Below are 23,883 nucleotides of genomic sequence, written 5' to 3'. Positions count from 1 at the left end.
GTGTGTGCGTGTGGTTGGGGACACAACAACTTGCTTCTCTTCTTTCCGTCCAATCCGTTTCTCCCTGCCCTTGTCTCCTCTAGGTTTTAAACCCTGAAGTTACTCATCGTTGTTAGCTGCTGTGGGAACCTGGTCTGGGTGATCTAGGTGTTACAGCTGGGCTTGAATCTCTGTGGGCCACTTCGTGTTTGCACTCCCACCAAATATTAAGTTGTAGCTGGGGCAGGGGTGGAAATGCTACCGGTTTGCACCGGTTCGGGAGAACTGGTAGTGATTTTAAAAAAAGCTACCGATTCGTCCGAACTGGTATTTCCGACGATCAGCTCTGCCGTGCAATTTACATTCGCTAAAAAGCAGGAAATCCTGCTTTCTAGCGAATCTAACTTGCACGGCAGAGCTGTTCCCCCACCTCGCTGTTCTACTTACCTTGTTAAGCTTCTTTTTCCGCACGAACGCACATTTGGCGTGCACTGCACATGTGCATGCAGCGAACCGGTGGCAATCCGTGGAGGATTTCACCACTGAGCTGGGGTTTCGATTTTGAGTGGCTTAATCTGTTGTATGAACCAGGGGTGGGTTCTAAAATTTTTTACTACTGGTTCTGTGGGCATGGCTTATTTTGTGGGCGTGGCTTGATGGTCATGTGACAATTCTTTATGATTTAGCAGAGGTACTGGTCTACCAGGCTTTTAACTGCTTGCAGAGCTGTACCAGTCTACTCATTTGTTTTTGGAGGCACCGGTCTACCACCACACTGCCTTTTAACACTGATCAGCTGTAGGGCGGCCCTTTGAAGCCCCGCGGCAAGAGTTTAAACAGTTTTTTCCCTTCTAGCCGATCAGCTGGGACTCAGGAGGCAGCAAATAGATTGAGGGCGGGGCCAAATAAAAAGTAAGAATAACGTGGGGGGTGGGGAGGGCCCAGCTCCCGAACAAAGAGAACTGGTTCGCTGACGTCATATCATCACCGCTACCGGCTCGGCTGAACTGGGCCGAACCCACCACCTAGCAAATCTGTTCAGCTTGGGTTCAATGGATCAGGCGGATTCCAGAAAATTCAGCCTTGGTAGAATATTTGTAGCTCAGCGTGGAACCGTGGGGTGTTTGGTGCTGTCTGAGGTTGGTGGTTTTCTGGCTGATGTTTCCTGACCCAACTAGGGAGCTTCATCAGCCATTTTCGTCACACATCAGATGATGAGTTATGAAGTCAGCACTGATGAGGTTATCTAGTTGGGTCATGGAATGTCTGTAAGAAAATAACCAAGCTCAGAGATCATCAAGGACCCCACGATTAGTATCTAATTAAGAATGCTATGGGGACTAAATGTGTGATCTTAGGTTTTATCTTACCCAGCGGACTCCCCCAGCTTAGTGACAGTCAAATGAGATAAAACCTCAATATACCACTCTTGAAAACTTTGCTATTCTTCTCGCCTTGACAGATAAACCCCGATGGTCTTCTTTTAAATTTCCAGCAATTCCCAAATCCTAGAAATACTAATTATATCCTTTACGATACACAGCTGTCACTCCCTTGAGCCACACTAATTATTACTAAAAATATTAGTTATCTCATTTCAGCAAGTCTACAAAAAGCTAAAGATAGGATCATGGCCACTATCTGGCCTTTTGACCAAATACAAATTACCTGAACTATCTCAAAGACACCTGAGGAGGGGCAGGAGAGGGAGGAGGAGGAGGAGAATAGCAATAGCACTACTGTGCCATCACGGAAGAAAGGAAGGAAGGAAAGAAGGAAGGAAGGAAGGAGGGAGGGAGGGAGGGAGGGAGGGAGGGAAGGAAGGAAGGAAGGAAGGAAGGAAGGAAGGAAGGAAGGGACTAGCAATAGCACTTAGATTTATAAACTGCTTTACAGTGCTTTTACAACCCTCTCTACGCAGTTTACAGAGTCATCCTCTTGCCCACAACAATCTGGGTCCTCATTTTACCGACCTCGGAATGACGGAAGGCTGAGTTAATCTTTGAGCTGGTAAGGATTGCAGCCAGCAGAATTAGCTTGCAATATTTGCATTCAAACTACAATGCCACCATGGAGGAGGAAGAGGAGGAGGAGGAGGAGGAGGAGGAGGAGGAGGAGGAGGAGGAGGAGGAGGAGGAGGAGGAGGAGGAGGAGGAGGAGAAGGAGAAGGAGAAGGAGAAGGAGAAGGAGAAGGAGAAGGAGAAGGAGAAGAAAAGGGAAGAGAAGAGAATAATGGAATGAGGAATAGAATAGAGGAATGAAGAAGGGAAGGGAAGGAGGGAAGGGAAGGGAAGGGAAGGGAAGGGAAGGGAAGGGAAGGGAAGGGAAGGGAAGGGAAGGGAAGGGAAGAGAAGAGAAGAGAAGAGAACAGAACAGAACAGAACAGAACAGAACAGAACAGAACAGAATAATGGAATGAGGAATATAATAAAATACAGGAATGAAGAATGAAAGGGAAGGGAAAGGGACAGGGAAAGGGAAGGGAGGAAGGATGGAAGGAAGGAAAGGAAGGAAGGAAAGGAAGGAAGGAAGGAAGGAAGGAAGGAAGGAAGGAAGGAAGGAAGGAAGGAAGGAAGGAAGGAAGGAAGGAAGGACACATTTATAGATAGTCATGAAAAAAATACGCTTACATACCCACTGGCTTAGTTACAGGTAGCATGCCCAGGTACTGTACTTGAAATTTCTGGACCAATTCAGTCTTTGGTGTTGGAAAATCTACTGCAGGGAAACAAAACATCAATTTCACCGTATCCAATTCTCATCAGGCCGCCTCTCTTTATTTTAATGCCAGAGTGATATATCAGATGAACCGATAACATTATCGATTCCAATAAACCTTCTGTTCTAAGTCCTGTGAAAAAAAGGATCCTTAATTGATATCTGGGGAATTAAGGAACTGAGGGCTATAAATCTTCATTTCGTAAAATAAATCCTCGTGACGGTTCGGTGGCAGAGTCAAAGAAGAAGCTTACCTAAGCATAACCCAACAACCACAAATTTCTGACTAGCACAAGGGTTGCAAAGGGTGAATGGTTTAGTCAGAATACAGCTGTGACTACCAGGTGCAAAAAAAACAGGTTCACAAGTCAAGGTCCAGTTAAACTGATTTATTGCTAAAAGCCTTCGCACAGGAATCTTCTAAACTAATGGCCAGCACCTGGTTAGAGTTAGATAAGGGCCAACTGAATTTAAGGGAGGCTGCAGTTAGTTTGCTTGTGACTATGTAGGGATTCTAGGTTGATTCCTCTTTTCACTCCTCCCCCCGGGTTCTGCCATTCCTTCTCCTACAGTAAAAAATCATTTTTATGATGCTGTAATCCCTTAATTTGGAGCGAATGGGTAGAGCTGAGAATTTACTGGCCGGATACCCTTCCTGACGCCTACATGAAGTTCACAGCAGATTTTTTTTTTTCTTTGAACCCTAGGAGAGAAACAGCTGTCGCTACCTAGGATTGAACTCTCAACCTTCTGAGTGGGAGGCGAGCGTCTTGACCACTAGGCCACCCCACCATTACATTCCTTCTCCTACGGCTGTCTTTGAAAAAGCTAAATATCCGAAAGCCATGATTGTTGTAGCACCAGGCATATGCTAGGGATGGAAAGTGCTCCTCCATTGCCAGCATCTAACTGTTCTTTCCGGACAATGGTCTAGTCTTTGACTCAATTAAAGACGGATACAGGTAGTCCTCAACTTACAACAGTCCATTTAGTGACCGTTCAAAGTTACAACAGCACCGAAAATGTGACTCATGACCATTTTTCATAGTTACAACCTTGGCAGCATCGTCGTGATCAGGTGATCAAAATTCAGACGCCTGGCAATGGGTTCAGATATATGACCTCTGCTGTGTCCCGGGGGTCACATGATCCCCTTTTGTGACCTCCCGACAAGCCATGTCAACGGGGCAGCCAGATTCACTTAACAGCCGTATTCCTAACTTATCAACTGGGGACACTGCGCCAAGGAAAGCGGTACAATGGGGCAAAGCTCAACAAGTGTCTCATTTAACGATGGGAATTCGGGGCTCGATTTTGGTCATAAATCGAGGACTACCCTGTTTCCCCCAAAATAAGATAATAAGCTCAATCGGGCTTTTGTGAGCGTATGGCAATAAGGCCAAGCGCTTATTTCAGGGTTCAAAAAAATATAAGACAGGGTCTTATTTTCGGGGAAACATGGTAGCTGTCTGTCTATTTGGTGCGACTGCTCTATCGTGGCTCTAAAAAGGCCGACATCCTCCCTCACGACAATAAACCTAGGCGTCGTCACAGGTTTTACCTTGCAAAGGAACCTCGAGAGCGACGTTTGACCGTTCCTGCAATGGATTGCAAGCCACAGCTTTAGCATTCTTCCGTTCAGCCATAATCTGCAGAAAATGAGGAGAATGCCATTTATTTTCCTCTTCGGGCGAGAATTTTATTCGTTAACACCACCCTTGTTTTGGAGGATCAGGATTTTAGACCCCGGAGAACGGAATTTCGTTGAGGCATTCTTCTCGTACGAAAAATCCAGTCGAGGTAGGAACACGTGTACCGCTGCTGAGGAGAAAATCTCACTCGTGTTTCATGCAGGTCGAGTAATTAATGGCTCAGGATATTAATCTGTTTGTAGGAAGGGGATTCATTAAGCTAAAGCCAGGCGTGGGTTTTATGAAGCTTATCTCAGTGGGATACATACGTGAGCAAAAGCAAAAGACCTCAGTCTCTGAGGCCGTGATGGTGAACCACTGCGAACTCGTCTTCGCCGGCACTAGAAAATAGCCAAAAAAATGGCCCAAAAACGGTCTGAAAACGGCCAAAAAACAGGCATGTGTGCGCTGGCCAGCTGGTTTTGGGTTTCCGGTGCTCCAGCGCATGTGCATGCACGCACATTTTGGTTTGGGCACTTGTTGCTGAAAAGGTTTGCCATCACTGCTCTGAGGCATGCATTTAGCCAATGTGGGAGGGGCCATTCACCGTCCACCTGTGGCTTTACTCCTGAGTCGGCCCTTGTTCCTTAGCTGTTCCCTTCTCCTGGCAGCTCTGCGCATGCGCACAACGGAAACAGGCTCCAGCTGTTCTTCTGCCCCACTTATCTCCGACTCCGAAGGTAGCTGATAACTGTTGGACAGCCCTGGCCCTCTCTCTGCCTCCGACGCAGAGTCCTCATCAGAGCCTTCCTCAGACTCCAGGACTGACCCAAGTTCCTCCCCAACCTCCTCACTGTCCAAGGCTGCCACCAGCTCTGCTGGTCGCTGGTGGCCACAACAGCTGGGAAAAATGGTAGACTTTCAAAGCCCACCGATTAAAGCAAAGGAGACTTGCCTTCGAACAGATTTCGTGGAGGCTCGTGGCGATGGCTTTCGCTGGGGTGTCACATCGGAACACGTGGCATTTCAAAATCCGGGTCTCTCTGTCTCTGGCGACATAGGCGAAATCCCTGGACAAGAAAGAAAAAAAAGAAAGAAAACACCGATTAAAACATACGGCACTCGTAGAGAGTGAGACAAACGCCAACTGAAGAAAAGGACAAAGGATGGAAGAGAAGAATATCAGGGTTCCAAGTAATTCCACCAATGAAAGAAAACTCTGAGGCTTTGATTTCCTCAAAGTTCCATTTTATTAGAGATGTCATATTGGCACATCTGGGAAAACCCGAAATCTGAAAGTTTCCAGGTTTTCCCCACCCAAGTGAAAGTTCAAGTCCCTGCCCATCACCTACATATCCATCACATGGTCCAATCATCCACCGTCTAAATTGGAAATACCTCCCATTCATTCAAGTACCAGGGCAAGGTGTCCTTGATTCTCTGAGAAAGGAATGTTATTTTGACTACATATCACCCATACTCTATGCAATCCCCCCTCCCATTTTCCCACAGAAGAAAATGTGGCAGGCCTGAAGGCCCAAATGTAAAAGATGGCTATCAGGTCTGACAAAGAATTCCGTTCCACGGCTGAAGGCGAAGATCTGAAGAATGTCTTCCGACCTTCTTCTTCTCGATTAGGGAATTTTTATCTGGCCCTTTGCAGATGAGGGTTGCTAACCCAGATTCATTTATTTAGCGTATGGCATGAAATCTATGGATAGTAGCAGCAAAGATGTATGAAATTGATTCCCCTAAGGGGGGAATGTATGGTTCATTTGATAAGATGTAAAAAATTCAAGGAGTTATTATATCAACTCAACTTATGACCACAATTGAGCCCAAAATCTTGCCTGCTAAGTAAGACATTTGTTAAGTGAGTTTTAGCCACACGGTACGACCTTCCTTGCCACAGTTGTTATTGCTGCGGCTGTTAAGTTAGTAGCACCATTGTGATCGTTGTTGAATCTGGCTTTCCCCATTTGACTTTGCTTGTAGAGAAGGTCACAAAAGAGGACCACATGACCCCGGGACACTGCAACTGTCGTAATTATGAGTCAGTTGCCAAGCGTCTGATTTTGATCATGGGGATGCTGCAACGGTCATGTGAAAAATGGTCATAAGTCACTTTTTTCATTGCTGTTGTAGCTTTGAAGGGGCACTAAATGAATAGTTGTAAATCAAGGACTATATATATGTGTGTGTGGATGGATGGATGGATAGATAGATAGATAGATAGATAGATAGATAGAGATGATAAAGATAGATAGAGATGATAAAGATAGATAGAGATGGATGGATGATAGGCAGGTAGGTAGGTAGACAGATTAGATAGATAGATGATAGATAGAGATGATAAATAGTAAGATAGATAGAGATGGATGGATGATAGGAAGGTAGACAGACAGACAGACAGATTAGAAAGATAGATAGATAGATAGATAGAGATGATAAATAGTAAGATAGAGATAGATAGATATGATAGATAGAGATAGATATGATAAATAGTAAGATAGATAGAGATAGAGATAGAGACTGTAGATAGATAGATAGATATGATAGATAGATAGATGATAGATAGAGATTATAAAAAGTAAGATAGATAGAGATGGATGGATGATAGGGAGGTAGGTAGACAGACAGATAGGCAGATTAGATAGATAGATAGAGATGATAAATAGATAGATAGATAGAGATAGATAGACAGACAGACAGACAGACAGACAGATAGATATGGATGGACAATAGGCAGATAGGTAGGTAGATAGATTATACATAGTAAGATAGAGAGAGAGAGAGAGGGATGGATGGATGGATGGATAATAGGTAGGTAGGGGATAGATAGATGATGGATAGATCGATATAGATATAGATATACGCATACACACATACTATATACATATACATGCATGTATATACATATACATACATACATATATAAAATACATTCGTTCACAAAATAAGTGTTCAATATATTAATATCTAGGCTGTTTATCTAATTCATCCAGACTTCTGCAGCTTTCATGCCTTCCAGCTGATGGGAGGCTAACATTCCATTTTTTCCACCCAAGGGGTAAAATCCTATTGAAATATTTCCCGCGGTCCTAAGGACGGAGAACCGGCATCCTGGCTAGACATTTCTTTACACAACTGACCCACAAACAACTCTCCCAATATCACAGACGCCACTCGGGATAAAACGCTGCACAATTCCAACAAAATCCCTCCCACATGAGCTTCCTTCCTTCAATTATCTGCTGGACTTGCCCACAGTTATCTTCAATCATCTTCTTGGGATGCTTCCTTCACAAAGTCTCAATTCATTCCCCACATTTGTCGCACTATCCTGATAAAGTTGCTTTTTGCAGGTCGGGAAAACTATCCTCCTTCTTCTCCTCCTCTTCTTCTTTTAACAACCGCCATAATCCCTTGCAGGGTGGAGTCAGGGCAACTCAATGGAGCTGAGTGTTTACTGGCCAGATGCCTTTCCTGTTGCCAATGCGGAGGTTTTTTTTTTCAGCAGATATATTCTCAGTCGGGAAAACTATATTAGAAGATAACTGCCTTTGCTTTTTTTTTTAAGCCACATAAAGTGTAAATGTCTAGGGAGGATGTAGGAGAACCAGAAGCTGTCTACTACAAAGCGATCCATCAGCATTAGCCATCACACCTTTCCGGCGAGGTCGAGACATTAAAAGGACTTCAATTATTAATTAAATCAAAACACATAGTCAAAACTAGGTCGTCTGACTAAGACAAAGGGTTTTTTCCCCAGTGCTATCAAGTCCCGTTCAATCCCAAACAATTCTTCCCCACATGCCTCATTTACCGTGTTTCCCCGAAAATAAGACCAGGTCTTATATTAATTTTTGCTCCAAAAGACGCATTAGGGCTTATTTTCTGGTTAGGTCTTATTTTGGGGGAAATACAGTACTAAATGCATCCATCTGGCTGACAATCTTAACTGGGGTCTAACCTCCCAATTTTGCTGCAACATCTAATCAGATTAGAGTGGTATTCAGCCGGTTCGTCAGGCGAACTGGTAGCAGAAATCGTGAGTGGGCCTGCTGTCCTATTTAGGTACGTTTTTTGAGTCTGAGCGCATGCGCGGAAGGCATGCGAGCAAGTAAAGCATGTGCGAACCAGTGGTAAGAATATTGGAAACTCACTGCTGAATCAGATCTTCCGTTTGCAATTAACAATTAAAAACTACAATAGTGAGCTATAGTTATTTATAATACTTGTGGCTCGGAATTTTCTACTTAAAAGCACAGTAATAACGCTTCTTCAATTTCTCCAGGAAGTTCATGAAATATGAACGGAGAGGAAAACCATTTCCTCATCCCTGAGAAAGGTTCTCGCCAAGAATTAGTAAGGAGGCCGCTTGGCCGATGTGGCTCTGAATTCCCTGGTGCTTTCGGAAGCCCCTGAAGTCCATTAAGGATGCGGTCTTCTGACGGACAGCTAAATAATTCCTCTTGACGTCCTTCAACAGCTTGCACATAGATACGACGGCTTCAGAAAGTAGACGTCAGACACTTCAGCTGACAGATGGACTGCTAAGAGGAAGGGATCCAGAAAGGCCACCCTGGAGGACATAGAGTGGTGGGTTCTGCCAGTTGTAACTACCGGTTTGCTCAGCACCAAAAATGTGAGCACACGATATAGGACAGGATAGTGCTGGGGTAGGTTGGAACTACCAATTTGCCCAAACCGGCAGCAGCCCACCTCTGAGGACATATATAAGGTCTCCCAGTTGCCATGACTCAACTTCCTTATAATGTAAAGGGACACAATGGGAGAACTTGCCACAGCCAATTCGCTGCAGCCAACACACCACGGCCAACTTTGCCTTGGTCAACTCGCCACAACCAACTCATCACGGCCAACTCACCGCAGGACAACTCGCCGTGGGGACAATTGAACCATTCTATTTAAGGATTTAAAATAAATAACACATTATTTTAATTTTTGCCATTCATATTTCATTCTGTCCTTCCTCTTGCATCCTTTCTTTAATGATTCGATTCGATTAACTATTTGTCCCATAGCGAGTTGTCCATGGTGAGTTGGCTATGGTGAGTTGTCCATGATGAGCTGGCCATGGCAAGTTGGCCATGGTTAGTTGGCCATGGTTAGTTGGCCATGTTGAGTTGGCCATGTTGAGTTGACCATGGTAAGTTGACCATGGCGAGTTGGCCATGGCAAATTGGCCATGGTGAGTTGGCTATGGCAAGTTGGCCATGTTGAGTTGGCCATGTTGAGTTGACCATGGTAAGTTGACCATGGCGAGTTGGTCATGGCAAATTGGCCATGTTGAGTTGGCTATGGCAAGTTGGCCATGTTGAGTTGGCCATGTTGAGTTGGCCATGGTGAGTTGGCCATGGTGAGTTGGCTATGGCAAGTTGGCCATGATGAGTTGGCCATGGCGAATTGGCCATGGTGAGTTGGCCGTGACAAATTGTCATGGAACCTGTAAAGGATGTGAGAAGTTGTACCTCAACAGCAGTTAGAAGATCAAAACTCCAACCCCCACTCCCACCCACCCAACCAACCTTACCAAAATATCCAAAACAGATTTTAATTTGTTAAAATGGTTTCAATTGAAAGGGTCAATGTGACATTCAAAAAGGGTTTGCAGAGTCTACACAATTCAATTTCCTACTTCCAGACAGCATTGTTACGTCTTTCGTAAAGGGAAGACATGAGATGTTGGTGGGATCTAAACTCATGCGCAGGTTTCTACTCTCGGCAAAGTTTGTAAGCAATCACAAGATCCCGATTTCTTCCCAAGGAAACAAAGAAACTGAGAATTGGTGTGTAGAAGAGCATCTCATTCTTCTCCTAGGGCACCTTCTTCTCCAACTCTCAGTTGTGAAATCTCTTCTAGAAGATTCAGAAGAGTCTTCTGAATCAGATCAGAAGAGGTGCTGAGTGGAAGGAGGACCCTATTCTGCCCACAATCTATCAATCTACAGAGGCAAGTATATTCTTTCTTTCTTTCTTTCTTTCTTTCTTTCTTTCTTTCTTTCTTTCTTTCTTTCTTTCTTTCTTTCTTTTTCTTTCTTTTTCTTTCTCTCTCTCTCTGTCTTTCCTTCCTCTCTCTCCCCCTTTCTCTTTCCTTCCTTCCTTTCTCTCTCCCCTTTCTTTCCTTCCTTTCTCTCTCCCCCTTTCTTTCTTTCTTTTCTCTCTCCCTCTCTTCCTTTCTTTCCTTCCTTCCTCTTTCTTTCCTTCCTTCATTTCTTTCCTTTCTCTTTCTTGCCTTCCTTCCTCCCCTTTCTCTTTCCTTTCCTTCCTTTCTCTCTCCCTCTCTCCCTTCCTTCCTCTCTTTTTTTCTTTCTTTTCTTTCTTTCCCTCTCCCTCTTTTTCTCTTTCTTTCCTTTCTCTTTCTTTTTCTTTCTTTCTTTCCTTCCTCTCTCTCCCCCTTTCTTTTTCTTTCTTTCCTTCCTCTCCCTTTTTTCTCTTTCTTTCCTTTCTCTTTCTTTTTCTTTCTTTCTTTCCTTTCTCTCTCCCTCTCTCCCTTTCCTTTCTTTTTCTCCCCTCTTTCTTTCCTTCCTTTCTCTCTCCTTTTCTTTCCTTCCTTCCTTTCCTTTCTCTCTCTTTCTTTCCTTCCTTCTCCCTTTCTTTCTTTCCTTCCTTTCTTTCTCTCTCTCTCCCTACCTTCCTTCCTCTTTCTTTTTCTTTCTTTCTTTTCTTTCTCTCTCTCCCTTTCTTTCCTTCCTTCTTTTCTCTCTCCCCTTTCTTTCTTTCCTTTCTCTCTCTCTTTCTTGCCTTCCTTTCTTCTCTCCCTTGTTTTTCTTTCTTTCCTTCCTCTCTCTCCCTCTTTCCTTCCTTTCTCTCTCTCTCTCCCCCCCTTCCTTCCTTCCTTCCTTCCTTCCTTCCTTCCTTCCTTCCTTCCTTCCTTCCTTCCCCTGGTCATCCTTCTCACTCATGGACTAGACATGTATTTCCTGAATCTACAGTGTACGACTAGACTGAAAATTAAGACAACAAACATGGTTTAAATTTCTGCTTGGCTGGAATTTAAGAACAAGGGCCAAGTAGATCATTCAGAAATGAACAGATGGAACAAAAATAACCTCTCTTTTTTTCTCTCTCCCCCCCCTCCCCCTCGAGACAAATGGGTTCCCTCTAGTTTTCTTTCTGTCTTAGGAGGGGACATAATCCAATACTTCAACCACAACTTGCAAAGCAACACAATGACAAATGGAAGGCAGGCAGGGAGTGAAATAGAGGAGAGGGGGGAAAAAAGCCATCATTTTTACCTTTCTCTGAATCCGGAAAAGCATGGAAAAAACAAGAGCAGAGAAAGTTAGGAAAAGCACAAGAGACAGAGAAACCCAGCTCCTTCCCACCTTCCCTGTCCCGTTGTCCTTGACTAAGCCGGACAACAATTTTTACTTTCTGCACTTCTGTTCTAAGTTGGAGGTTGTCCACGTTTAGAGGTATTTTTGGAAGTTGTCATGAGGCCTGCGAGGCTCAACTGAATGGCAGGCAACACAAAATACAGGCTTAAAATATCACACACAAATAGGAAATCCAGACGACAGATGCGTTCCTTTCTCGCTGCATTTTCCAAGGCAAGATCACATTGAAAGCGACGACGTCAAAAAAAAAAAAAAGAGAGAAATGAATAAGTAATGCATTGGTGCTACACAATGCAGGATTTTCCGCTCCCCCTTTCTTTTAAGGCGAACCCCCTGGAATCTGTACCGATTCTGAAAGAAAATTTGCTATTTTTCTTCTTTCGTTATCCTTTTTGTGCGCGGGATTGAAAAGGATCCTTTGGGCTGAATAATCATAACTTTAAAACAATGATCTCAGGTTATGCCAGGAAAACATTCGTGTTATTAATTATTATTGCAAGGAAAAAAAAGATGCATAAATTAAGGCTGGATATTATGAACGTTTTTATAATAAAGACAACTGCTGTAGTTTGTGCCTTTTTTCCCCCCCTCTCCTAAATTTTTAAACTTGTCATGATCTCTTGAAATCAAAGTCAGTGTTATATCTGACACAGACTTTCCAAAATACTGTACATTTGTAACACTTTAATAATAATAATAATAATAATAATAATAATAATAATAATAATGAAAATAGTCTTGTTACACCAGTATAAAGTGTTACAAATGTACAGTATTTTGGAAAGTCTGTAACACTTTATACTGGTGTAACAAGACTATTTACTTTATTATTATTATTATTATTATTATTATTATTATTATTATTATTATTATTATTATTATTTATAACACAACACAATATAACAAACACAAAACACAAAACACACATATATATTCTCTTTTTACAACTTTTCGTAATGGTCATCTTCTAATATTTACATTTTCCCCCAATTCCCTTTATATTATTCATTTTCTTTCCTGTCCCTTTCTCTTATTTACGCTATAATTAACAATCATAATATTAATTTTGCACACTTCATACATTGTCCTATACACATTTTACATTTATAACTTCTCCCCTTTCCTTATGGTTCACTATTTCTGGTCTCCAGCCAGTGGTACCATTTGTTCCATATTACGTAATATTCCGTATCTTCCTTTTCTTTAAGTTCTTTTGTTAATTTGCCCATTTCGGCACAGTTTAAGTATTTTTTTTAATCAATTCTTCCTCTGTTGGTATGTTTTTCCCTTTCCAATTTTGTGCGTATGAGATTCGTGCGGCTGTTATAATATGTAAAATCAAATATTTTATTTCTTTAGTATATTTTCTAGTGAATATTCCTAATAAAAATGTCTCTGGTTTTCCATCAATAGGTTGATCTGTTATTTTTTCCAGCCATTTCTTAATTTTAGCCCAAAACATTTTTGCGGCTGGACAAATCCACCAAAGATGATAGTATGTTCCACAGTTTTTATTGCATTTCCAACATAATGGTGAGCTGTTCGGGAACATCTTCGCAAGTCAACAAGACTGTTTTCAAACATCACTACATATTTATAACGCTACCATGGATATAAGAAATGACTTTTTATTCTTGTAATCAAATCATTAATGCATTTTCTGAAGAAAACTGATGTGGGTTTTAATAACAACAACAACAATAATTTCAGTAGAATTATATCATCAAACCATCTAATAAATCGTCATCATCATCTTCTTTTAATGATCCCATAATCCCTCGCGGGGTGGAGTCTGGGCAACTAAATGGAGCTAGCGGAGTGTTTACTGGCCGGATGCCCTTCCTGTCACAATGCGGAGTTTTGTTCGGCAAATATATTCTCATTGTGATCCGAGAGAGAAATATCTGCCTCTATCTAGGATCGAACTCACAGCCTCCTGATAGTGAGGCGAGGGCTCTACCTCTAGGCCACCACACCACTCAAATCATCTACTAAGTAATGACGCAGAATTTCCTATCTATGTAATTAATAGATTAATGTTTGATATAAACTTCCATGAAGTTTTAAACGAAGGATTATGATTATGAGATTTATTGTGGCACCAAAGTCAGCGGCTTAAGGTAATAAATCTAAACAACATTACAAATTCTTGGTGTGGAGTAGAAGAGGTCTTCTCATTTTCCAACACAATCCCTTCCGGCTCTTTACAGTACATTCTGCAAATAAATTGATTTCACTCATAGCTGGAAAGAAATGATACTCCCAATCATTACAAAGGTAGAGTAACTCCTTGAATTTCGGGTGACTGCATTCATACTGTTAACCAACCTATAAATTTAAGCTGCGCAACTCAACGCTTTGATCTGAAGACTACAAATTGATAGTAGATTTATTGACCGATCGGTCGTGATCTAATGATTGAAAACCTTTAAAATGCCCAAAAGATCGAGAATAGCAATTGAACTAATTCCAATCAGACAAATATTCTGATAATAGACCAGTGGTGAAATCCAATTCTTTTTTTTACTACTGGTTTTATGGGAGTGGCTTGGTGGGCGTGGCAGGGGAAGGATATTGCAAAATCTCCATTCCCACCCCACTCTAGGGGAAGGATACTGCAAAATATGCATTCCCACCCCACTCTGGGATCAGCCAGAGGTGGGTATTTGCCGGTTCTCCGAACTGCTCAAAATTCCCGCTACCGGTTCTCCAGAACCTGTCAGAACCTGCTGGATTTCACCCCTGTAATAGACCCCATAACACTTGGCCAGAGGGTATAAGGCCGTGATGGCAAACCTATGGTACGTGTGCCCGAAGTGGCACACGGAGCCATGTCGCCTGGCACGCATGGCATTGCCCATTCCTTTTCTAGGTTTGCCATCATGCGCGCCAGAAACCCAGAAGAATAGCTGGCTGAAACCGGAAGCTCAGTAGCTGAAACCGGAAGTTCATTTTCGGGTGCGCACATGCGCCCTGGACAGCTCCTCTTCTGGATTGTGGTTCAGGTGCGCGCGGAAGCGTGCTCCCTTTTCGGCACTGAGTGCCGAATATAACTCGTATAAGGCAACGCCACACCAAAGTTGAAATCTCAATCTAATAACTCTAACTTCAGAGTATTAAAAACGGAATTCTGCTGGATCCACCCAAAACATTTCCTCTTTCTTATTTTGTCTGGGTTTAAGTTTCATTTGGACTAATAATGGAAAGGCTTACGTCAATAATCCACTGGTTTGTGGATGTTATGCTGTAAACCACACGGATCTTTCAAGTCCATATTCATGGCTGTAAAAGCTAAATAATTATTCTGCTTCTGCTTGGCCATATCACATCAGAAGAAGGAAGGAAGGAAGGAAGGAAGGAAGGAAGGAAGGAAGGAAGGAGAATGGAGAAGGAAGAAAGAAAGAAAGAAAAGGAAGGAAGGAAGCGAGGGAGAATGGAAAAGAAGGAAGGAAGGAAGGAAGGAAGGAAGGAAGGAAGGAAGGAAGGAAGGAAGGAAGGAAGGAATATTACTACAGCCTCCATTCCATACTTAATAGCACATCTGTCTTATCTTACAATGCAACAGAGGTCTAACCATTATTCTGCTTCTGCGTGGCCAGCCATATCACCTCAATATTTATTATTTTATTTATTTATTTATTAGATTTTTATACCGCCCCCTCTCCCGAAGGACTCGGGGCGGTGAACAGCCAAAATTAAAAACATACAATATAAACAATTAAAATACGTTTAAAACAGAATTAAATCTAAAATGGCTCCCCAATTTAAAACGCCTTACCCATACCCCTATAAATAAGACGAATTTAAAATTTAAAAATTTAAAATTTCCACATTTAAAAAGGGGGAAGATTTAGGCCAGGCCAGCTTGATAAATAGATAAATAGAAGGAAGGAAGGAAGGAAGGAAGGAAAGAAGGAAGGAAGGAAGGAAGGAAGGAAGGAAGGAAGGAAGGAAGGAAGGAAGGAAGGAGAATGGAAAAGAAGGAAGGAAGAAAGGAGAATGGAGAAGGAAGGAAGAAAGAAAAGGAAGGAAGGAAGGAAGGAAGGAAGGAAGGAAGCAAGGGAGTGAGGGAGGGGAATGGAGGGAAAAGAAGGAAGGAAGGAGAATGGAAAAGAAGGAAGGAAGGAAGGAGAATGGAAAAGAAGAAAGGAAGAAAGGAGGATGGAGAAGGAAGAAAGAAAGAAAAGGAAGGAAGCGAGGGAGGGAGGGGAATGGAGGGAAAAGAAGGAAGGAAGGAAGGAAGGAAGGAAGGAAGGAAGGAGAATAGAAAAGAAGGAAGGAAGGAGAAGGGAGGAGAAGGAAGAAAGGAAGAAAGGGAAGGAAGGAAGCGAGGGAGGGAGGGAGGGGAATGGAGAGAAAAGAAGGAAGGAAGGAAAGAAGGAAGGAGAATGGAAAAGAAGGAAGGAAGAAAGGAGAATGGAGGAGAAGGAAGAAAGAAAGAAAAGGAAGGAAGGAAGGAAGCGAGGAAGGGATGGGAATGGAGGGAAAAGAAGGAAGGAAGGAGAATGGAAAAGAAGGAAGGAAGGAAGGAAGGAAGGAAAAGAAGGAAGGAAGAAAGGAGAATGGAGGAGAAGGAAGAAAAAGAAAAGGAAGGAAGGAAGCGAGGGAGGGAGGGGAATGGAGGGAAAAGAAGGAAGGAAGGAGAATGGAAAAGAAGGAAGGAAGGAAGGAAGGAAGGAAGGGAGAATTTATGCTAAATATAAAGGATATATAGAGAATTTAATTTCCACCCACCCACCTTTTTATGACCTTTCTTGACCCAGTTGTTAAGTGAATCACTGCAGTTCTTAAATTAGCAATACGGTTGTTAAGTGAATCTGGTTCCCCCATTGACTTTGCTTGTCAGAAGGTCGCAAAAGGAGATTACGTGGCTCCAAGACATTGCAACTGGCATAAGTACATGCCAGTTGCCAAGTCTTCAAATTTTGATCACGTCACCGTGAGGATGCTGCAACGGTGGTTATGTCTGAAAAATGGTCATAACTCACTTTTTTCCCAGCGCCGTTTTAACTTGGAACGGTTACTAAATAATCTGCTGTAAATTGAGGACTATCTGTATTATATTATTGCATGCTCTTTGAGTAAGTTTCTTTATGCAGCTGAATGTACCACGTAAGGCTGGGTGTGTTTTCTTAAAAAAAAAATCTACTTCAAGGCGAACGCTGAATTCTAAAGCAGCTTTTTATAGCTTTCAATTTTGTCTCGACCGTATGAATGGCTATAAAAATCTTGATTGCACCTTAAGAAATATGACATCCAAATATTTTATGAAAAGCATGCAAATGAATAGATCCCCATTTGATCAGCTAGCTGGACGCCCGTGCTTCACTATAAAATTATGTGCTTGGGCTTGATAAATTGACACTTGCAGCCTGAAAGTTAATGTAGAATGTGTAACTCCATAGCATCAGTGTGTGTTAATATAATGCAACTGGCAGTTGGAACAGAGGTGGGGGGACAGTAGAATGTCCCAGCCCGCAGCATCCATCGGTATTCATCTGGCTAGCATCCTGTCAGTGTGTGAGAGAGTTGAGGGGTGTTTGGAAACTCAAGACAGTATTTGCTGTGTGAGCAAGAAAGAGACAGGAAGGAGGCTGGGCGTGGCTTACCTCAACCGTTTTGTAGTAAAGCTGCTTGCTGCTGTGAAAGTAAAACTGAAAGTGAAACTCCTCTCCTCTGCTTGTGTTTTGCATTTGGAACAGGTTTCTTTTCAGGTGGGGAGGGGGAGTAGAACTCCTTAGCATCAGAGCGTGTAATCATAATATAGGAAATACTACTGCTCTGATAGTCATTTCGAATAATCCTTTCTTAGTGAGCACCTAGAAGCCAAGAGGAACATACGTGGCAAATTTCAAGTTTGTAGGCTTTACAGTTCTGGAGATTTCGTGATTAATGTGTGAGTGGTTTTCGCTTTTATATATAGAGAGATATTCAGGTAAATTAATGCCCCAATTTGCTCTGCCAAATCCTTAGAAGTCCCTCCCAATTCAATTGTTCCTGCTATTAAGCTTGGTTTCACCCAGTCTATATGTGTACTTTGGGTTTTTCTTCCCTAAGTGTAAGTCTTTACTTTTCTCTACGTTGAATTTTGTTTTGTTAGATAGGGTGCTTCAGACCGACTGATCTCCGGTTTCCCAGATCCTCCTCCAAGAACCAACATTTGAAGATAAGAATATCGTTATCAGATATGTGCTAGGCTTTGGATTTGTGGAATAAAAGGTATTTTGGACCATGGAGAGCTCAAGTCAACAACTCTTAAAGCAGGGGTCTCCAACCTTGGTAATTTTAAGCCTGGTGGACTTCAACTCCCAGAATTCCCCAGCCAGCTGGCTGGGGAATTCTGGGAGTTGAAGTCCGCCAGGCTTAAAGTTGCCAAGGTTGGAGACCCCTGCTTTCAAGTGTAACTGTGCATTTTCCTGGGATTGTAGGATTGACTTTTGCACCTGCAAAACAAGGTGGGAAGAAGCATGCTTTGATTTGAAGGATTCCTGACAGGTGTTTTGTGCTTATCCACCTGTGTTCCAAATCATATTTTCCACTTCCAATCTGAAAAGACGGGCACAATTATTATAACTTTCTCCGCCCTCCCACCTTTAAGCAAAATTGAACAGAATTAAAGGCAACCTGAAAAGGGTACCACAGCGACAGTTTTTAAAGATCTCATTAGACTCCTACATTTTCTAATCATCCATTCGTGTCACAAATCAGTAGTTCCCCTTCTTATATTTAGTCCGGCTGCGACATTAAACCGTTACAGATCTCGTGCATCAAAAATCACATGCACGGTTTTCAAAAGTGATGTATATATTCAAAATATACTGCTCAAAAAAATAAAGGGAACACAAGCAGAAGACATCCAAGATCTGAATGCATGAAATAGCCTTATTAAATACTTTGTTCTTTACATACAGTAGTTTATACACTGCTCAAACAACTAAAGGGAACACAAAACTACTGTATGTAACGAACAAAGTATTTAATAAGGCTATTTCATTCATTCAGCTCTCGGATGTCTTCTGCTTGTGTTCCCTTTATTTTTTTGAGCAGTGTATATAGGAAGGAAGGAAGGAAGGAAGGAAGGAAGGAAGGAAGGAAGGAAGGAAGGAAGGAAGGAAGGAAGGAAAAGAAAGGAGGGAGGGAGGGAGGAAGGAAGGGAAGAGTATGGATGGAAAAGAAGGAACGAAGGAATGAAGGAAGGAGGAGGAAAGAAGGAAGGAAAATGAGAGAAAGAATGAAAGAAAGAAAGAAAGAAAGAAAGAGGGAGGGAGAGGGAGGAAGGAGGGAAGGAAGGGGCATGGAGGGAAAAGAAGGAAAGAAGGAAGGAAGGAAAAAAGGAAAGAAGGAAAGAGAGAAAGGAGGGAGGGCGGGGGATGAATGGAAAAGAAGGAAGGAGGAGGGAGGGAGGGTGGAAGGAAGGAAGGAAGGAAAAAGAAGGAAGGAAGGGAGGGAGGGAGGAAGGAAGGAGAGAAAGAAAGAAAGAAAGAAAGAAAGAAAGAAAGAAAGAAAGAAAGAAAGAAAGAAAGAAAGGAGGGAGGAAGATGGATGGATGGATGGAAAAGAAGGAAGGAAGGAAGGAGAAAGGAGGGAAGAAGGAAGGAAGGAAGGAAGGAAGGAAGACAGAAAGGAAGAAAGAAAGAAAGAAAGAAAGAGCTTTCCATTGCCAGAATAAATTATTTACAATACGTGTGCCTCTCAAAACACATTTCAGAAATTAATAATTTAAAAAGGCCCGTTTCCTCGTTGTCGCTGAATTATGTTAATGGCGAAGTAACCGCTCTAAAGGCATAATTAAAGTCATGGCTTTGTGCAATTTTCCACGGATCGGGTTACATTAACAGCAAAAAAAAAAAAAAAAAAAGTCCGCCGTCTTTATCCTTCATCCTTGGAAAACCACCGCAGTTAAGGCCAGACAATTGTTAAAGCGGAAATTTCTCCACACGTGGGCCGAGGGGCGAGAAAAAGAAAAGAAAAGAAAGATTGATAGGACTCTGCTCGTCCACACAACCTCTCTTCAAACACCTTCATGAGGTTTCTTAAAAATAAATAAATAAATATATATATATATATATATATATATATATATATATATATATATATATATATATATATATATATATATATATATATATATATATATAATTTAACACACCGCTAAGACACTTCTCTGTTTTCTATTCTTCACCAGATGAGAGCAAGGATAAAAGCTGAGATTGATCACCGATTCTAACAGCATTTCTCTCACGTAGAGTGTGTATTTCGGGGTTTTTTTTGGTTCAAAGGAAGGAGGCTTTTCTTCATCTTGGGGTGCGTTTGTGGGTCTCCAACTTGCAAAACTCTGTTATTAACAAATTCATTAGAGCAATAATGCAAGAGGGTGTCATCCATCGAGCAAAGGCTACAGAAAATATCCCGTGTTCCCTTCCACGCTTCTCCAATGAAACAGCAAATGCTCCAGAACCCGAAAATAAGAACCTAGCATCTCGTATAATCTCAAGAAGACCAGGTTGGCGCCTCCAGATACCTCCATATTTCAATATCCGGTTCATATTGGCCAACATTTCAACATTTTCCTCCCCAATCCGACCCCCTGAACTCTTCAGAACAAATTGTCCAGCAAGGGGAGGAAGGGGGGGGGGCGATGAAGGCGCCAAGGTGCCCATTTAAGTGGGTCGGTGGCCGAACCCCATCACAGCCCCCCCCTCCCAGGACCCAACAAGTCTCCGACCAAATAATCCACCCATAAAAAACTGCCAGAGGTAAATGTTAAAAGTTGAAAGATTATTATCATGTATAAAAGATAAAGGTTCCCCTCGCACATATATGCTAGTTGTTCCTGACTCTAGGGGGCGGTGCTCATCTCCGTTTCAAAGCCGAAGAGCCAGCGCTGTCCGAAGACGTCTCCGTGGTCATGTGGCCGGCATGACTCAACGCCAAAGGCGCACGGAACGCTGTTCCCTTCCCACCAAAGATGGTCCCTATTTTTCTACTTGTGTTTTTTTACGGGCTTTCGAACTGCTAGGTTGGCAGAAGCTGGGACAAGTCACGGGAGCTCACCCCGGTTACGCGGCGCTAGGGATTCGAACCGCCGAACTGCCGACCTTTCGATCGACAAGCTCAACGTCTCAGCCACTGAGCCACCGCGTCCCATTAATATTCATGTATACCTAAATATTATTATCATGGCTATTCGTATTCTGTTTGACGTAATTTGACCTGGACAATTACACCGTTCACCAAACACTCGTGTAGGTTAAAGGAAAGAATATAAATACAATTATTTTTTTAAAAAGAAAAAGCTACCAGAAAGATCTTGAGGGATCCAAGACCCTCCAGTTTCCTGCCGTTTTTTGCCAAGGGGAGAAGTCTACTCACGGAGGAAGTCTACTCACAGCGCAAATCTCCTTCGACCACCACAGTGGGTCCAGCTAAGCCTGTCCAGCAGCTGTTAGGTGCCATGGCTTCAAAAAAAACACCCCCAAAACAAAACGAGAGGCATCCTTGGCTTTTGATCACACTTTGGAGAAGAAACACGGGATCCTTCAGCCGGCAAAGACTGGCTTTCCTCAGACTCGGAGGGGAAGCAAAGCAGGACAAAGGGGCAGCTCTTTGCTTATTCAGCACCGGATCTCCATAAATCCATCCACCGCCGCTCGCAGTTAAGTTTCTGACCTTACTCATTTAAGGGCAAGAAATAACGACAGTCTTCTCAAGCCGGCAGGCCGAAGCAGGCAGCTCGTTGGGGAGGCTCTTCCAGGCTCCCTCCACTCGCCCCCCCTTCAGACCTTTGCATAGAGATCAGCACAAAGCGTATATCTCCCCCTCCTTTCATTCCTCAACCAAGTCCCACCCCTCTTTTGGAGAGCCCCCCCCCCCCAAGCATCCCTAGGGAATGGGGCTTGACAGCTCATTCATTCTGCATCAAGTTGGACCGATCAACTCTTCCGCCAGATGTTCTAATTCCCCGCTTTGCTCAGTGACGGGGGGTGGGGGTGGGTGGGGGATGCAATCCAGAAAGATGCCGCTGGGTTTTTTTTTCTGAGCAACTCACCCGGCTTCCTTCCTGTTTTAAAAATCGCTTTTTTTAAAAAAAATAAAAAAAATAAAAAATAACGATCGAAATCTCACACGCTTCTCTGTCTAGGAAAAGATCTCGGCCACTCCTCCCGCTTCGCCCTGCCCTCTACACATCTCTTATTATTCAATTATTAAAAGGTTCCTTTCTCCCGTTTGATCGCCAGCTCAAATTAACTATTAAGTGCCCGGGATCAAAGTAAAAAAAAACAAAAAAACTCTGCAAAAGAAATACATGTGGTTTAATTGGCATGCGTTCGTTGTGCAATCATTTCTTTTGTCCAGGAAAGACTTAAGTTATTGTTTGAGGCTACTATTAAATAAAAGATCTTTTAGGTATGTATTTATTATTTAATTGTTACATTTATTTGCTGCTCATCTCATTGTGGTGGTACTCCGGCCGGAAATAAATTGAACAAATCTTCTATATATATAAAAATGGCTGTGTGCGCGCATGTGTGTATGTGTGTATGTTCCAGCATAACTCTGGAACGCCTCGAGCAATTTCAACCAAACTTGGTACACAGATGACTTACTCTCTGGAAAAAAATACTATGGGGGTAAGACACCCCTAACATCCCTAGGTGTGTGTGTGTGTGTGTTCGTTCCAGCATAACTCTGGAACACCTGCTGAACACCGCTGAAATGAAAAGGAATGAATTATATCTACAGTGTCAAATCACAGTACTTTTGACAGTGATAGTGTGCATATTGGATTCAAGTTCTGTTAAGATACAGCCTGTTGTGCCTTAACATGGCTTCTACTGTACAGCACAGTGGAGTTGCCATGGTAACGGCTTCACAGCACTCCACAAAAGGGTTCCCTCTGGTAAGGGGGATTGGGATAAATAAATACCCGGGCAACGTTGGGTTATCACCTAGTAATAAATAAATACTGGCTGGGGAATACTGGCTGGGAGTTGTAGTCTGCCTATCTTAAAATTGTCAAGCTTGAGAAATAGTCCTTTATTATCCAAGATCAGAAGGTAACACCTTTATTTTCTATTAATCCATTTTATTATAAGGCTCAAGCTTTGGGGATCCAGAGCTCTCTTTATCAGCTGCTAAATTGACACAGGATTTTACGGGAAGAAAGAGGGAAATATAGAGCAGTTACGTAGATGCAGATTACATGCAAAACAGATTTACAAGGGTTCATTGTTAAACTGCTTGCAAGGTAGTCCTCCACTTACGATCACAGTGGTGCCCAAAATTTACATTGCTAAAGCGAGACATTCGTTAAGTGAGTTTTGCCCCATTTTACGACTTTCCTTCCTTTCCACATTTGTTAAGTGAATCTCTACAGTTGTTAAATTAGTCACATGACTTTGCTGGTCAGGTGGTCGCAAAAGGGGGAATCATGTGACCCCAGGATGCTGCGACCGTCATAAATATGAATCGGTTGCCGAGTGTCCAAATGTCAATCACGTGACCCTGGGGATGCTGCAATGGTTGTAAGTCGTAAGAAAAATGGTCATAAGCAGTGGTGATATCCAATTTTTTTTTACTACCGGTTCTGTGGGCGTGGCTTGGTGGGTGTGGCAGGAGAAGGATACTGCAAAATCTCCATTCCCACCCCGCTCCAGGGGAAGGATACTACAAAAATCTCCCTTCCCACCCTGCTCCAGGGGAAGGATACTGCAAAATCTCCATTCCCACCCAGCTCCAGGGGAAGGATACTGCAAAATCTCCATTCCCACCCCGCTCCAGGGGCCAGCCAAAGGTGGCATTTGCCAGTTCTCCAAACTGCTCAAAATTTCCGCTACCAGTTCTCCAGAACCTGTCAGAACCTGCTGGATTTTACCCCTGGTTTCGAGAATGAAAAATGCTTCAAGGTCCCACAATGTTGTATGTTTGGGTTTAGGAGTGTGTGTGTGTGTGTCAAAAGGATAACTTGAGGAAAAAATGGATCCTTCAGCTTGGCTGTGTATGTAGCTAAATGGGAACATTTGCAAGGAATACCATTTGCCTACGAGCCCAAGAATAAAAAATGGAGGCCTTTGAACTCTGGTGCTGGAGAAGACTCCTGCGAGTCCCTTGGACTGCAAGGCGATCCAACCGGTCAGTCCTAGAGGAGATCAACCCTGACTGCTCTTTAGAAGGCCAGATCCTGAAGATGA

The 23,883-nt window shown here is 42.8% G+C and overlaps 1 protein-coding gene across 8 annotated transcripts in view; it reads right to left on the bottom strand.

Annotated features, from left to right (window-relative positions):
- The window catches only part of APBB2 (amyloid beta precursor protein binding family B member 2), a 107,360-nt gene that overhangs the window by 17,661 nt on the left and 65,816 nt on the right, over positions 1-23,883 (bottom strand). For 5 of the 8 annotated variants that reach the window (XM_070948901.1, XM_070948904.1, XM_070948902.1 and 2 more), the window contains 3 exons: positions 5,284-5,398; positions 4,259-4,346; positions 2,614-2,697 (listed from right to left, as the gene is read on the bottom strand). In XM_070948901.1, the coding sequence (XP_070805002.1) occupies positions 2,614-2,697; positions 4,259-4,346; positions 5,284-5,398 (287 nt within the window). Of the gene's footprint in view, positions 1-2,613; positions 2,698-4,258; positions 4,347-5,283; positions 5,399-11,590; positions 11,907-23,883 lie in introns of those variants that run through there. The other 3 variants (XM_070948903.1, XM_070948906.1, XM_070948908.1) reach the window with 2 other exon arrangements.

This window comes from Pituophis catenifer, unplaced genomic scaffold (assembly GCF_029215685.1).
Source record: "Pituophis catenifer annectens isolate HBS135680 unplaced genomic scaffold, rPitCat1.0.hap2 SCAF_8, whole genome shotgun sequence".
Taxonomy (NCBI): domain Eukaryota; kingdom Metazoa; phylum Chordata; class Lepidosauria; order Squamata; family Colubridae; genus Pituophis; species Pituophis catenifer.
This window is presented reverse-complemented; position numbering and strand designations above follow the sequence as displayed.